Below are 15142 nucleotides of genomic sequence, written 5' to 3'. Positions count from 1 at the left end.
ATGCGCAGTCCAGTCCAGTGCAGCTCTGCAGCATGGTCTGTGTGCTGCTGATTCCTGCCTCTCTCCACTCCGCCAGAGGCTCACGATGCAGCAAGGTGACTCAATGTTATCGTCGTTTCCTCAGAGAGTGCCGGCTCACGCTGAATCACGCCTTATGGAAGAGGGGCTCTGCATGCAGAAAATGTAATAAATAACTCAATTTCATTCTCTTCAATAACTTCTTAACACTTATAGGGATGGGTTATTGCATTTTTGATGTCGACGTATACAATAACCAGCATCCAAGCCAACTGTGCCTGTGCCTACGCAGAAAATCAATCTAGGTTGCGACCATAGGTTGCGACACATTCTTTCAAACTATCCCTTCGTCTCAGAGAAGTCAGATATTGTTGCTGTCGAGGCACGCGCAGAAACCTTGTATCTCCAATGTTCAACTTTTAGTTTTTTGTAAATGAATGCCAGACTTGATCATAATAGTGCTGAACAGCATAAAATTAGTAAAAATAGCCAATCTACTATAGCTCTGTAGATCTGCTATTTCTATATTTGAGCAATTCTAAAAGAGATGTGAAAGTTGTTAGTCTTTCTGTGTGTATTATAAATATTAAAACAAATGAAATATATTAACATGAGCTTGTGACTAAATAATAACTTCATTGGAACACATGCTCTTTTTTCCCTCTCTTATTTCCTGAAAAGTAACAGTTTTGGACATGATATATATGTGTGTACTGAATCCAAATGTCTCCTGAATTATTGGGTAACTTTTGGAGATATATTATTATTAGTCTTTTACTAGATTACATAGAGCAGCAGTGAAGATTAATTGCTTTTCAACACACTGAAACATTCATCTATTAACAGAAACAAAGGTGCTATTTGGTCATAAATATGCAATTTTGTCTGAATGCTTCACTGTCTGTACCAGTCCGAATTCATTTAATGGAGCATTATTGCCAAATGTCACCCAAGAAACCACATTTTGGCTTCTATTTGATCTGGCCCAAGCAGATGCTTAAGACCCCTTGGGCAGCAGGAGGCACTTGATTCAAATAATTCATATTAATAAATAATCCTGGCATTCGATTTTCTTGATAGTTTTTACTGATTATCCTTTGAAAAACAATAATCTCTGCACTGTCAAAAGCTGGTGCAGTTATGAAAGCACTCATCCTTATCCTTTGTGGAGGTAGTGAAGTAATACAGGATTGCCAAGCCAGAATTGTACCATGGGGATGCTGTGGTTAAAGGGTCAAGGCACTGAGGCACTATACTCTTACAAATAAGTCAAGTGTTTACAGAGAGGAAAGGACACAAACAATGTGATATAGACAGCATAGAAATGAGATCACTAAACGTGGGATGGTCCCTAGCCCCCCCAGTAAGCAGTTACTGACATGATTCCATTTTTATTCAGTGCGGTGTGAATTACTTTTAGGGATTATTCATTTCATTCACATGTAGGGCTGCAGGAGATATACAGTAAGGCCAAATCTGGCTTCAAGCATGCAGTGAGATCAAGGATGTGTTGAGAGGTGTATAGTAGCTGTAAATACAGCCTCGTGGCTTTATCCAAAATCTCCCCAAGAGCCCAGTGAGCAGGGTTGGGGTGAGAGGTGGACATGGGCCCATTAATCAGAGACTGCTGCCTTCTGGCTGGACTCAACCTATTGGATGGAGTAGCAGCTTGTATTGAGGTCTTTCCTTTCAGTGAGAGCTACACGTGCCAGGATCAAACTCATGCAGTCACTGTACACTAATGACTCCCACGCCATGTCAGATATGTCAATATAAATGTGTACATGCTAATCTTGCCATTGTAAGGGGTACTTTGCACTTCCTGATTCTACAAACTCTATGTATATAATGAACATTCATTGATGTTCAAAGTAATCCGTTTTTCCATGAAAATATTATTAAAGGTATATTACAATAAATACATAAATATACATAAGTTAAAGGGTAAGCCTACTTCCTTTTGTAAAAATAAGTGTGATAAGTGTTATACAGCATATCCTGATAGCAACCAGTGTTTGTTCAGTAACAGTTGTCTCCCCATCTCTCCAGCTGAATTAAATTCAGTGAATGTCAGGACATCCGATCAGGAGAACTCATATAGGATACAGGATAAACATGTGACACCGGAAGTGATTAAACAATAGAAGGGGGGGAGCTTAATAATTACAAATTAGCATAACCGCAACACTACAAAATTGAAGTTAAGACATTTTCTTTGTGGAATTCTCTCTCCTGTTTACTAAAGAGCTGAAGAGATGGGGAGACAGCTGTTACTGAACAATCACTCTATACCGTAGCAACAATGATCAAACAAATGAACAAATATGTCAGCATCAGCATTCAGCAATCAGCATACACAAACTAATGTATAGTGTATTTGTTTAAATCATTAAAAAAGCATGACATGCTGACAGTGACATCTTGTGGTGGACTGCTGTCTACTCTGTCTTCCAATAATGCTAGTGTAATATTGCATCCATTACAAAGAAGTGTAAAGCTTTCAGAATAAAGTCCAACAATATCCCTTACACTCCTTCTATAGTCCTACTAAAAACGTGGTTGTTTTAAACTACATCAAACTCACCAACATTGCAGCTGTACGAAAAGCTTGAATTATCCTCTTTCTATCTTCACTCAATGGCTATGCGTGCCACCTGTTATGAATTGGCACACACACTATACCAACAGGAGTTGGCAGTAGTGTGTGTGTGTGTGTGTGTGTGTGTGTGTGTGTGTGTGTGTGTGTGTGTGTGTGTGTGTGTGTGTGCATGTGTGTGTGTGTGTGTGTGTGTGTGTGTGTGGTGTGTGCGTGCGTGCAGTCTTCCCATCTCTTTAGAATTACAGAATATTCAGGTCGAGATAGCCAACCAATTTTCTCCAATAAGGAGATAGAACCCCACAAAGATCATTATCAGCTTCAATGTTTATATTGTTTCACTTCCAATTGTAATTGTTGATCCTTATCCTAGGTGTATTAGTTATCTGTCCTGATTGGATTAGTATACCTGCCTTGTTTTCTGTTTATAGAGCTGGAAAAACTGAACAAACATTCTATAGCAGGGGTCTTCAGCATTTTCTTCAGCAACTGTCGACCATTGAGGGATTTGAGACTAGCTTGGAAGTATATAATTCCACAGGTTTTTGTGGCTGTGCACTTCAAAAATCAAGTGATGCTGCTCTTTGATACCTTCTTAGATTTGTTTGACAGCACTATGAGTGCTGTTTGTTTTTTCGTTTTGTTGTTGTTCTTTATAACTGATCTTTAATAAGGGCATTACAAAAGTAATGTAATATTATGTAAATAAATGAGAGCACATGAAAACTAATAATGAAAAGAAAAAAAAACATATTCACTGGTTGACTGGTAACTGCAGTTCATGTTTGCTGATAGATAAAACACATTACTATTAAATAGAAATGTGGACATACAGCACCACTTTTTCTATCAAATATGATGTATGATGGTCATTTAAAAACAGGTAACTTTAGTTTAGAGATTGGTGGTAGGAGCAAAACCACTTTACATACAATTATATGTGGCTAAAGGTCGTTGGCCCTCCGTGTAATGAGATGCAAAGGGCCACCCACCTGCAGTAAAGTCATCTCGCCACGTACCAGAGGAGTCAATGCAACGCAGCATGCTACCCGATTCCCCCCACCCACGCTTGACGGACAGTTGAGGAGACCACTGCGATATTAAAGTGAAAATGTAGAAGGCGGGACTTATCAATCTAACCCAATTACATCACGTGGGACAATCTACACTGCTACTCAGTAAGCTAACTAACGTTACCCCACATACATACCGTACATCAGCTGAGACACGGCAAAGAATACCAGTGGGTTCAGGATTCTAATCAAAGTGAGTATCATATATTATGAGGCTTTTACTTTATGTTAACGTACACGTTACGTCAATTTACGCGGATGGGAAGCACACATTTCCTCCAGACAGTGCTCTGTCAGTGCTAAAGCTCAACCCTACGACAATCCATGAACCACGAGAGAGATACATGCCTGCTAGAGCTGAACGTAGGTGGAAATTTAACTGACAGTTTGACTAAAAATAGCTTTGCTGACCACATACACGGGTCGAGTGTCAGTGTCCACTTAGGACAACAGATTAATGTTAGAGAAGCTTTGTGTTATTATTCACTCACTCACGAGTCACATCACTCACTGTGTGTTTCCAGATGTGCTGGAACCCGAGGCTCCTAATCAGCTGGCTGTTGCTCCTGATCCATGGGCTGCTGTTGCTAGAGGCAGTGCCCATCAGCATGGACAAGACCAAGGTTGTAGAACCAGAGCCGAAGGCTGAAGAAGCCCCAGTTAATGTGGTAAGAAATGACGCCCCTTTAAAACTAATGTCCATGAAATAGTCTATTCACCATCAAATAGAATAAAGTTATTGCCCATTACACCCTACTTAAACTGACAGACAGATTGTTCAGATTGTCTTGATTTATGAACAGCAGATTTGAGCAATTCCCCAAATATTTCCCACGAAAATGGATGGATGGATTAATTCATTTGTCTTATCTTCATGGACAAATGTTTACAGTAATGTTATGTTGTCTGCTTTAGGACACTGGACTCCACTATGACCGATACCTCAGGGAAGTCATCGATTTTCTAGAGAAAGATCAACATTTCAGAGAAAAACTCCATAACACAGACATGGAAGATATAAAGGTAATACATTTTCTTTTGTTTAGTTTTATTAGCAGCCAGCAGGGTGAAAAAGTAAATGATAGCCAACTACGACAAGACCACTTTATTAGACGCTGTGGCCTATAAGAGTATGGGGAACGTGGCACACTATAGTACAGAGAATAATCCCTCAAATCCAATCGAATTGATTGGATTTGAGTATGTACTACACTCAATGTTTAATATTAATTATTACATGATGGTTTTATCATGCAGGCAGGCAAGCTAGCCAAAGAGCTGGACTTTGTCAGCCATCATGTCAGAACCAAACTGGATGAGCTGAAGAGGCAGGAAGTGAACCGACTCCGGACTCTGATTAAGGCCAAGCAAGACATTGAAGGAGGGAATGGTACAGTATGCCGTCTGCTGATTTGGTGTTAATTATATTTTATATAATTAACATATATATATATAAATATATATATATATATATATATATATATATATATATATACTCACACACACGTTCTGAATATATGAACAGCAAATGATGTTCAGTGCGGGTATTAAACGGTGAACACGGAGGTTGTCTTTTTGGACTACAAAGCAAGTTGTAGTTTGTTCTTTATATAATCAGGTTAAGAATGAGATGTTTGATGTGTGATTTCGGAATGTGTCCTTCGTGAGCTACTGAGCCAGCGTTGGTCATTGCATCTGTCTGTATGTATTTTTGTCATTGTGTTGTTCCGACGGCACGGGATCTGTCTTCCCCGGATTATAGTATTCATATGTTATGATCCAACATAAAAGTGCACAGTATTGTAACTGTTGCCAAGGCAATGCCCCGTCCGGGTGGAGTTAAACCTTGTTGTTGTTGCGTGCTAACGGTAGGCGGTTAAGAAAACGTCTCCATTTGGCCACCCCGCCAGGTTCCCTGAGTCTGTTTGTGCGTTGTGGAGTTGTGAGGAGGCGCTCTAGGCGAGCAGCTGTCTTGCTCTATGCTAGGGAAGGGACAGACTGACTGACTGACAGACAGACAGACAGCGGTTGTTGAATTTAATAATGATATATATATATATAAATTTGAATTGATTGATAATGTTACTAGACAACAAAATGCAAACAGTACAGGGTACAGTCAAGCACAGCATTGGTCCAAAAGGACAGCACCGAAGAAAGACCTTGCGGTCTTGTTTCCATTCGGGTCCCATGCATTCATTCACAATAACAACAGTGACAACAAACACATTAAATCTACATGTACAGGTTGGAATAGAAATACATTGATACAAAATAGGGAGCCACGCAGCGGCCAGTGGAGAGCGGGGCTCTATATTTTTTAGTACAGTCATACCAAGGCAAGCTTATACAAATCCCCTCCCAACCAATACTGGGTTTTTTTAATTTTCTTTTGCCCAGGGTCCACAGAGAGGTTGTCCGCGGTCCGGTCGTGGACCGCGGTCTGCCTATTGAGGACCCCTGCTCTAGTATTATGGCTGTGGGAGTTGCTCACCTTTTTTGAGGTAATCAGTCAAGTAAATGGGCACTGAGGGCATGGGGGGTAGAGCTGCATTTACAATCTTGAACGCTAATCCCATTTTCAGTTGCTAGACTCTACACTGAGCCAACCAATGCTATAAAAATTGCGTTGCACAGAGGTGGGTCATGGCCCTAGGCCTAGCAAAAGTCTGATTAGTTTGTTTTTGGAGGTCTGGAGCTTATTTTCTTGTGACATTGGGATGTTGGAGAACCAGGAGGTGCAGGCATAGCCAAATAAGGGCTCCAGCTAATGTCCTATTGTCCTGAGAGCCCTCTTGTTAACAAAGGAGATTCTGCCCAAGAATCTTGTTCATTGATTTACTCTTTTGATCGCTCTTGTTGCCATGCCTTCACCCGTTTATTGTCCAGGATACAGCCCAGATATGTAACCTCTTCTTTGCTAGAGATTACTATGTCATCAACACTGACCTTGAAATCCTTTACATTTACCCTATTAAAGGGAATGGTTGGACCCAAAAAGAATGGATTCTGTTTTACCAAGATGCAATGAGAGTTTGTTATCTGTAAGCCCAGTTCAGCTATTGTTGAGTTGTGAGCTGAGTGCCTCCTCAACCTGTGTTTGGTCTTCTTCCGAAATCAGGAGTGCTGAGTCGTGTGCAAACGGGAACAATTTACAATTACAGCCAGCACTCATGTTAATGTATAATAGGAATAATAGCGGCCCTAGTATGCTTCCTTGGGCCACCCCACAGTTCACATTTGTTCCCTCAAGGTAGGATTTCATCCAGCGTAATGATGTACTATCAAATCCTATCGCCTCCAGTTTGTCAGAATAATTACGGTTCATTGTATGCATATCGCTATTGGGTGTAAAGATTGTATGTCCAAAACTGTTTGTTTTCAGGAAATGGGCAAAAAGAAGCTGCTATCCAAGGTAGTTATTATTTTGACACAAGCTCTTGTTAAAACACAACCATAAAAATTATTCGTAGATCTAAGGCACTCAGTGCCTGCCCACCAGTCTGTGCAAACGGAATTGGCCCGTGTGCAGTGAAGTGAAGCCGGATGGGTAGGGTGATATGTGTCACTGCATGTACTACTACGGACTGGCAGGGAGTGTTGTGGCGGGAGGCTTTATGTCCTCTTACTGCCAGGAGGCTTTTCGTCCTCTTACTGCCAGGTCAGTCAGTAGGATACAACAGCAGTGACAGATCTATATACATAGCAGATCAGCTATGTTTGTGTGACACTAGTATGAAAAGTATGGTGATATAAGACTTCTGCCTGACGGCAATGATATGCAATATGCCCGTCTCATAATCTTAGCTATAGCTGCTTTGCTTGCTTATGGCAGTCCATCGATGTCGATGATGACGTTGCTCCAAATATAATTTATGAGATGATTATTGTTGTGTTTTTGGCCAAGGAGTGCTGTAATGCTATTGCTGGGTGTGCTGGTCCGGGCATAGATTTTAATGTACGGCACCCTGTCGGCCCAGGTCAGACCCAGGATCCTTTGGAGGCAGAAGATGTGGAAAGCCTCTAGACAGTTTATGTGCCTCTGGTAGGGTGTCCAGGTTTCCGAGCTGTAGAGCAGTGTGGAGACTGGAGAGGCAGACTGCCTTGTACACAGCTGCCTTAGTGGAGATGGTAAGGTTCCTGTTCTGAAAAACCCTGGACCTTAACCTACCAAAGGCACCAGAGGCCTGGACGTCTATGGTGCAGGATGGTGATGGAGTGCTACCGAGGTAGGTGAAGTGAGGGACGATGGCTAATGAGTGCCCGTCGAGGGTGAAGATGGCCATGTTTGGCTGGGGTGTGTAGGCAGAAGGGAGTTCCAACCGCACCTCTAGCCTATGGCAGGCCAGTCAGGTGCATCTCAGAGGCAGGACAGGTTACAGGAGGAAAGGAGGCACTGGAGCAACTCGGACAGTTTAAGCCATTATTTTGTTATCAGGGTGCAAGTAAAAAAGCGACAACGTTTCGATGTATCGGTCACATCTTCGTCAGGTCATGACTTTACATGACTTTACATAAAAGTGTGTGTATGTAAAGTAGAGGTGGTTACCGGTGTATCCTAGCTAGCTTGTGGGATTCAACAGTAACTAATCAGTTGCACTATAATTTGAAGAAAGCAGTGTGTGATTGATTCTACACATACTGTCAATGTCCATATACCAATTATTTCATAATATAATCATAATTCTTTGAATTATCAATTATTTAGCATAATCTTTAGAATAGTTCCATTCATATACAATATGTACACATTCTTCTGTTGAAAAATAGTGAAAATAGCACATCTACGATCTGTATAGTAAGTATGTATACAGTTATAATCTGTTAAGAATTTAAGATAATGATGGCATTGATATGTTACTGTATTGTCCCCACTATACAGACATGGCAGTGGATCATCAAGTTCTATTGAAACAATTTGAGTACTTGAACCACATGAATCCACATACGTTTGAAGTGGACGATCTGGACCGGCTTATCAAATCGGTGAGTTTTGCCCTACAACATAAAACTAAGCAGAAACTATTTTCAGAGGGGGGTCCAGGGCCTTAATATACTGTACATATCAATTTGGGGGACCTTGACTTGAAAATGTTTGAGAACGCCACACATGTTTACAGCTTGTATTGAAGTGAAGTATGTCATTCACAGGCTGGAATGGCTTAGGGTTGACGACAGAGTACAGCATCTTGCAATGGGTCTGGTCCACAAGATTCGCTACAGCACCAAGATACCCATGTACCTGTCTAAATACTTCCTTAAGAAGCATGAGGTCAGTCCGCTGCCCAGGATTACATTAGATAATTGACACTGGGTGAAAAAATGGGTTACAAAATCGTGGAATAAAAATGTAAGTTTAAAAAAAAAAAAATCCTTAATGTCAACGAAGTCCACACCCACAACAACAGAGGGAGTTCAACAAACCATGTGCAACCCAGATTCGGCACAAACAAGGGACTAAATTAATTTCGCTCCTTTGCCACCAAAATGTGGAACGCCCTACCAACAGTCATTAAGACATGCAAATCCCTTGACTCCTTCAAAACTGCTCTCAAAGGGCACCTACGGACGGCTGCAATTCGAAACTGGCCCCCGTAACATCTGAATCCCCCACCCACCCCTTTTCCCCCTCACTATGTGTTTCTTTTCCCTTTTTACCTCTATGATGATTTCCTGTTTTGACTATATAATTGTGTATATTCATAGGTCTCTAAATGTTTTGATGAATTGAAAATGGTGGGCCCTATTGTAAACAAGTGTAATGCTTTATGGGGCTGTATTTTGCGTGTCTTAAGTACCAGGTCTTATTCCCTAACTTGAGTAAACTAAAGACCTGGAGGCGTGATCAATGCCATTTGGCTATTCTGAGTGGCCAAAGAGCATTGATCACGCCTCCAGGTCTTTAGTTTACTCAAGTTAGGGAATAAGACCTGGTACTTAAGACACGCAAAATACAGCCCATAGTGTCGTCCACTCACAGTTAACAGTTTTATTTAGTATTGAGTTGTACTTTAAATGTACTGTAATTCTGCAAACTGTTAATCAATCAATCACGTTCATATTACCTACACATGTTGTTTTAATCAAGGCCACTAATGACTTGGAGAACTTTGACAAAGAAAGACATGAGGAGTTCAAGAAGTACGAGATGATGAAGGAGCACGACAGACAGGAACACCTGAAGACACTGGATGAGGATGGGAGGAAAAAAGAGGAGGAGCACTATGATGAGCTGAAGAAGAAGCACGCTGACCATCCAAAGGTCAACCACCCGGTAAGTCAGATGGACGTGAATGGACACTTGTGTTAATTCTTTTGTTGACTGCCAGTAGTTCAAAACACAAATGTCATAACTTCATGTGCACTGTACTGTGTTTAACACTTTTTTGCGTGGGAATTTTTCAGAATAAATGCGCTAGTGCCACACCAAGCAGATGAGGCAGATTTTACTTTGAAAAGCCCCGCCTTCCATTTCCCCCCCAAAGCCGGGAGGTGAAATCTTCCATTACTACCTCGCGCCAATAAGTCTGATCTCTCTTTAATATTCCAAACGTAATGCAAAGTGCAAAATTAGGACAGAACAGAACATCACCGTTCTGATCAAAACCACGGACAGCACCGCAGATTTAGAGAGAATAGCAAGATTAGTTGGCCCGTAAACCAGGTAGTGAATGGCTGCGTGCACAGCAAAACAGCTCCAGGACGGACGAGCAAGGCATTGCCTAGCAACGACCTAAAGACGTGTCCACACGTCTAAGGCACCCCGCGGTTTTATTTGAGAGGACTTGTGGACAGGTCTTTTAGCATCGCAAGTGTTAAAAGTGTTTTTCTACGTGTAGGGGAGCCAGAATCAGCTCAAGGAGGTATGGGAGGAAGCTGATGGTTTGGACCCTGAAGATTTTGACCCCAAGACTTTCTTCAACCTGCATGGTAAGCCCTGCTATCATAGACGAGATCAGGTGATGTCTGTCCTGCCATAGCACCACATACATAGCACCACCAATGTGGTTTGACTTTTATCTTTCTTGATCGTGCAGATACCAATGGAGATGGCTTCTTTGACGAACAGGAACTGGAAGCTCTGTTCACTAAGGAGGTAATGTTGGCATGTTGTTGACTACTTACAGTACCATAAAAATGAATGATGTTTCTAGTGACTGTGTGTGTGTGTGTGTGTGTGTGTCCTCTCAGCTGGAGAAGATCTATGATCCCACCAATGAAGAGGATGACATGGTGGAGATGGAGGAGGAGAGGCTACGCATGAGGGAGCATGTTATGAACGAGGTAGATGCCGCTCGCTCTTGTATCGCTGCTTTGCCGCTTTAAATCTGTTAATGAATTTTAGCCTCAGTGAACAGTGATGCACCGATTCATGCAGCTCTGTGCTCCCATCAGGTAGATTCCAACAAAGACAGATTGGTTTCCTTAGATGAGTTCCTGGTCGCTACAAAGAAAAAGGAATTCCTAGAGCCAGATAGTTGGGAGGTGAGACAGATTATGCCATCTTATTCTGCGTGTTTGTCACTCAAATGTGCTATAGTCCTTTTTTTATTATTACGAGAAGCAAGATGGCAGTGCCACATAAATGTCCCCTGTTCCTCAGACTCTGGAACAGAACCAGGCATACACGGATGAGGAGATGAGAGAGTTTGAGGAGCATCTAGTTCAGCAAGAGCAAGACCTCAACCAGAAGGCCGTTGACCTCCAGAAACAAAGACAGGAGTTGGAGAGACAGCAGGAACAGCTGAATGCACAGAAAGTAGAACTGCAGCAGGTAATAAGTTGCTCACTTTTATTTTTCCAAAGCCCATTATTTGCAATTGGTGATTACTGGTTTATTATAGCAGGCTGTATGTAACTCCTTTAGACCACAAATGGTTGCCACAGCCTATTATTTACACACAAGTCCAAGGTGGTTATTAGCGTGAGTTAATATATGACACATGTAACTCCCCATCTTGCCATTTTAATGTGTCATCCGAACCATTCATACAATATGTACACCATTTACAGTAACTCATGGCATTTCCTGACGTTACTGAAGAAGTGGCAGTTATTAAAGATCAGTTTCTCTAGAACAGTCTGAAGCCACTGACAGTTTTTTGAGCATTCTTACTAAGTCCACAGATTGTTTTATATGACTATCTAAGTCAACTTTCAACTTTCATCTGGGGGAAAAAAGTGTTTCCGCCATGTGTCGCTGTGAGTTTGTAGATCAGCTATTTTAATTTGTGCTTGTTTTCATAGACCTTGCAAAACTGGCAACACAGCAAGAGAAAGAGGAACTTATGCACACACAAATGCAAAGACTTATGGGTTACAGGAAAAAGGTGGATACTGAGTACTACTGGAGTTTTGTGCAACTGGGAAAATAATGCTAATCTCAATCCAATGTCATTCTGATTTATTCAGGCAGTAGAACACATGGAAAGGCTGAAAACACAGAACGTAGAACCCCCTCCCGAGGTTCATAGTAAGTGTTCTCATTTGTACTTTTCCCCTTTAAACTGTACACAGCTGTTTCACACTAAGCATGTTTCCAAAAAGCAGAGGTTTCGCGCAATAAGGCTCTTGCGAATAAAATCCTGAATGGAAACACCACAAAATGCGAATAAATCTTCCCTTTTCGCAAAAACACTTTTGCACTTGCAGGGAGTGGATTTTTGGGCTAAATCGAAAAATGGGGTATGGAAACACTTGTGGAAAAGATTTCTAATTAGAAAGCATTGATCTCGCATTATATCGCTTTTGAACAGTAGTGGAGTGAACGGGAGGGTGGGTGGTATGTGGATAAATAAATGTACACACTCTCGAAGCCTCTGTCTGCAGGCTGATCGAGGCTCTTGCTCTCCCCCGGCGAGTGTGTTGATCATGCAACAGGCGAGGGGAGACTAGTAGTCAACAACAGAAGCGACATCAACACAGCCAAAATGGAAATGTACTGCCAAGTCGCAGGGCAGGGGTCCCTCGTCCCTGTACTTGAGTCAAATCAAGTCAACAACACACGCCTATTTATTTAACAGACAGCCTGATTGAAAGACAGCCTCTGGACAGCAGACTTCATGCAGACCATTCGCCAACCAGGCAGTCAGTGTATAATATTTCACAAATCAGACGTGTGTGTGTGTATCGTGTAAGATTATCCTGTGGTGTGTGATGCAGATGCTATCGGATTTCATATCAGTAGTGTCTTAACAAAACAAAATCAAATGGTAAAATAAATGTCAGATAATATGCGCCTCTCTGCGTGTCTCACTTGACTGGCAAAATAGCGCCATCTACTGCTTATTTAATATCTCCAAAAGAAGGAAACAAGAAAAATATGCTTTTCTTTTTTCGTATTACTCGCTTCCTATTTTCGAAAATTCTTAATGGAAAGGCACCTACTGTAGGCTGGCCTCTAATATATTGGTACTGTAATGTCATCTTCTCTTTTACAGTTGAAGGAAATGCAGTTCCAGAGTTTCATGGAGTTGACCATCAGATACCTCCTGGCCACCAAGACCAACCCCAAGACCATCAGCCTGTACCTCAAGCACATCAGGATATGCCCCAGGTTCACAATGAAGTGCCTGTTCACCACGATCTACCCCCAGGCCACCATGAAGTGCCTGTTCACCAAGATCTACCCCCAGGCCACCGAGAAGATTTACAAGGACAACATAACATGCCTTAAGGCTCCTGTTAGGACATAAGAATCTTCTAGCTGGCAAATAGGACTGGGATTATTATGGATACGTTTGACTCTACAAACACAGACTTTTCCAGTAGCTGTGTGGCTGGACCTGCACCCTTGAATGCAGAAGAGTGGTCGCACATATTTGTCACTATTTTCCTGACACTGCTAAATCTTACTGGAAGATGTCGGGACAGAAGAACAAATAAGTACCCTCTTTGGGAATAATACCGGTGTTGGATAATGACTGTAAAATAAAACGGCTGTAACACACCCGGTACCTCCATGTGCGTATTTGCCTTTTCACGGATTGCAGTTATGTTTCTGGTTTACATCATAAATTTGAGGTTATATTTATCAAAGAAAAATATGCCCTAATTTCTCAGCGCCAACAACGGAGCTGAAATCTTATACCCCGTTAAATGTTTTACAAACAAGCCTATTGGGTATCTATTTTTACTATTGAAGGGTTTGTTTGACAAGGTTTAAAATGTGTTTTTAGATTGTTTTGGCATTTATGTTTTATTTCTGATGGCGAGAGTGAGACAGGAAAGCAGGAGAGGATGACCTGCAACAAAGAGCCTCAGTCGGATAATCTGACTCGGATTCTAAGCCAGGTCATCTGCAGGAAGGACTATAGCCTTATGTATGCACTCATACCAGTTGAACGAGGGGGGCCCTATCTTACTAACTTAAATGCCATTTCTGTGAGATACCCCATGTCACCTTTAATGGCATACGGTGTAATGTGTAGAATTCTTCTGTGGACAGAACCACTCATTTGAGTTGAGTGCATGAGTATTTGGGTTGTTTTCTTTGTAGATTCAAATAAGAGTTCAACCCATGAACACAATATGAAGGGCTAGTCCCAGAACAATTTTCCCTCATGTCATTTTAGCTATTATCATTTGGAGAATATTTCTCAGATGTGTAATCAATTTTACACACACAACCCAGGCTATCACCATTTTCTTTTACAGCCTTAAATGTCCTGCACATGCATAGATGCTGTTATAGGAGTTTGTCTGATAACAGGGAAGACTTGAATTTATTAATTTATGTTGCTACTTACAGTATGACAAGCATTTAAGGGTTAAATAATCTGCAAAGCATTTCAGTTTCATAGAACTGAGATGTTTATGGATTGATTATAATTAAAAGTTTTAATGAATTTGGTTGTTCAAAAGCGTAATGTACAAATTAGGTATAAACCACAGTGTTGGCCACTATTGTATTAATGTATCATTGTCTGTTGTACCCAATGATGAATTACATTTGAGTAAACCTATGTCCTGTACTAATCTGGTAATCATGGTAATCGCTAATTACTTCAATAGAGAATTTTTCAAGGTTTAAACACGATTCCTGAGATTAAATTAATTTAGTTGAAAAGGAGGGTGGTTGCATGTAGCTAGCAGAGTATGACCATGGTAAACAAAGATTACATTAATTTAGTTGAAAAGGAAGGTGGTTGCATGTAGCTAGCAGAGTATGACCATGGCAAACAAAGGTGTTGATACCACCATTCATCTGTAACAGCTCCATCTTAGTGTAAACGTTTGACGTTTACCAAACTCAAGAAAATTACTGTTTTGCCCAACAATTGTAATTGTGTGCCACATTTTCATTTCACAATTATTTCATTATATTTTGCACATGTATAGATTTTGATTTGCTGGTTTCCTTTTAAATAAAATGCTGTATCTGTATCAAGTGTGAGCATTCACCCATTGAATACAAACATGCCAACAAGTTGAATAAATCAGACAAGGTAAAGAA

At 41.1% G+C, this 15142-nt stretch overlaps 1 protein-coding gene across 1 annotated transcript; it reads left to right on the top strand.

Moving 5' to 3' along the window:
- Positions 1-3787: 3787 nt before the first annotated feature.
- Positions 3788-15072, top strand: nucb2a (nucleobindin 2a). Its single transcript, XM_080766024.1, has 13 exons — positions 3788-3880; positions 4212-4355; positions 4603-4710; positions 4945-5077; positions 8570-8673; positions 9776-9961; positions 10527-10617; positions 10725-10783; positions 10879-10971; positions 11083-11172; positions 11291-11461; positions 12100-12160; positions 13128-15072. The coding sequence occupies exons 2-13, from the start codon at positions 4212-4214 to the stop codon at positions 13361-13363; spliced, it is 1476 nt and encodes a 491-aa protein (XP_080622150.1). The 5' UTR covers positions 3788-3880; the 3' UTR covers positions 13364-15072.
- Positions 15073-15142: the final 70 nt, after the last annotated feature.

The sequence above is a fragment of the Protomyctophum bolini genome (genome assembly GCF_963924005.1).
Source record: "Protomyctophum bolini genome assembly, chromosome: 1".
Taxonomy (NCBI): Eukaryota; Metazoa; Chordata; class Actinopteri; order Myctophiformes; family Myctophidae; genus Protomyctophum; species Protomyctophum bolini.
The sequence above is the reverse complement of the archived record's forward strand: the minus strand, read 5'-3'. Positions and strand labels throughout refer to the sequence as shown.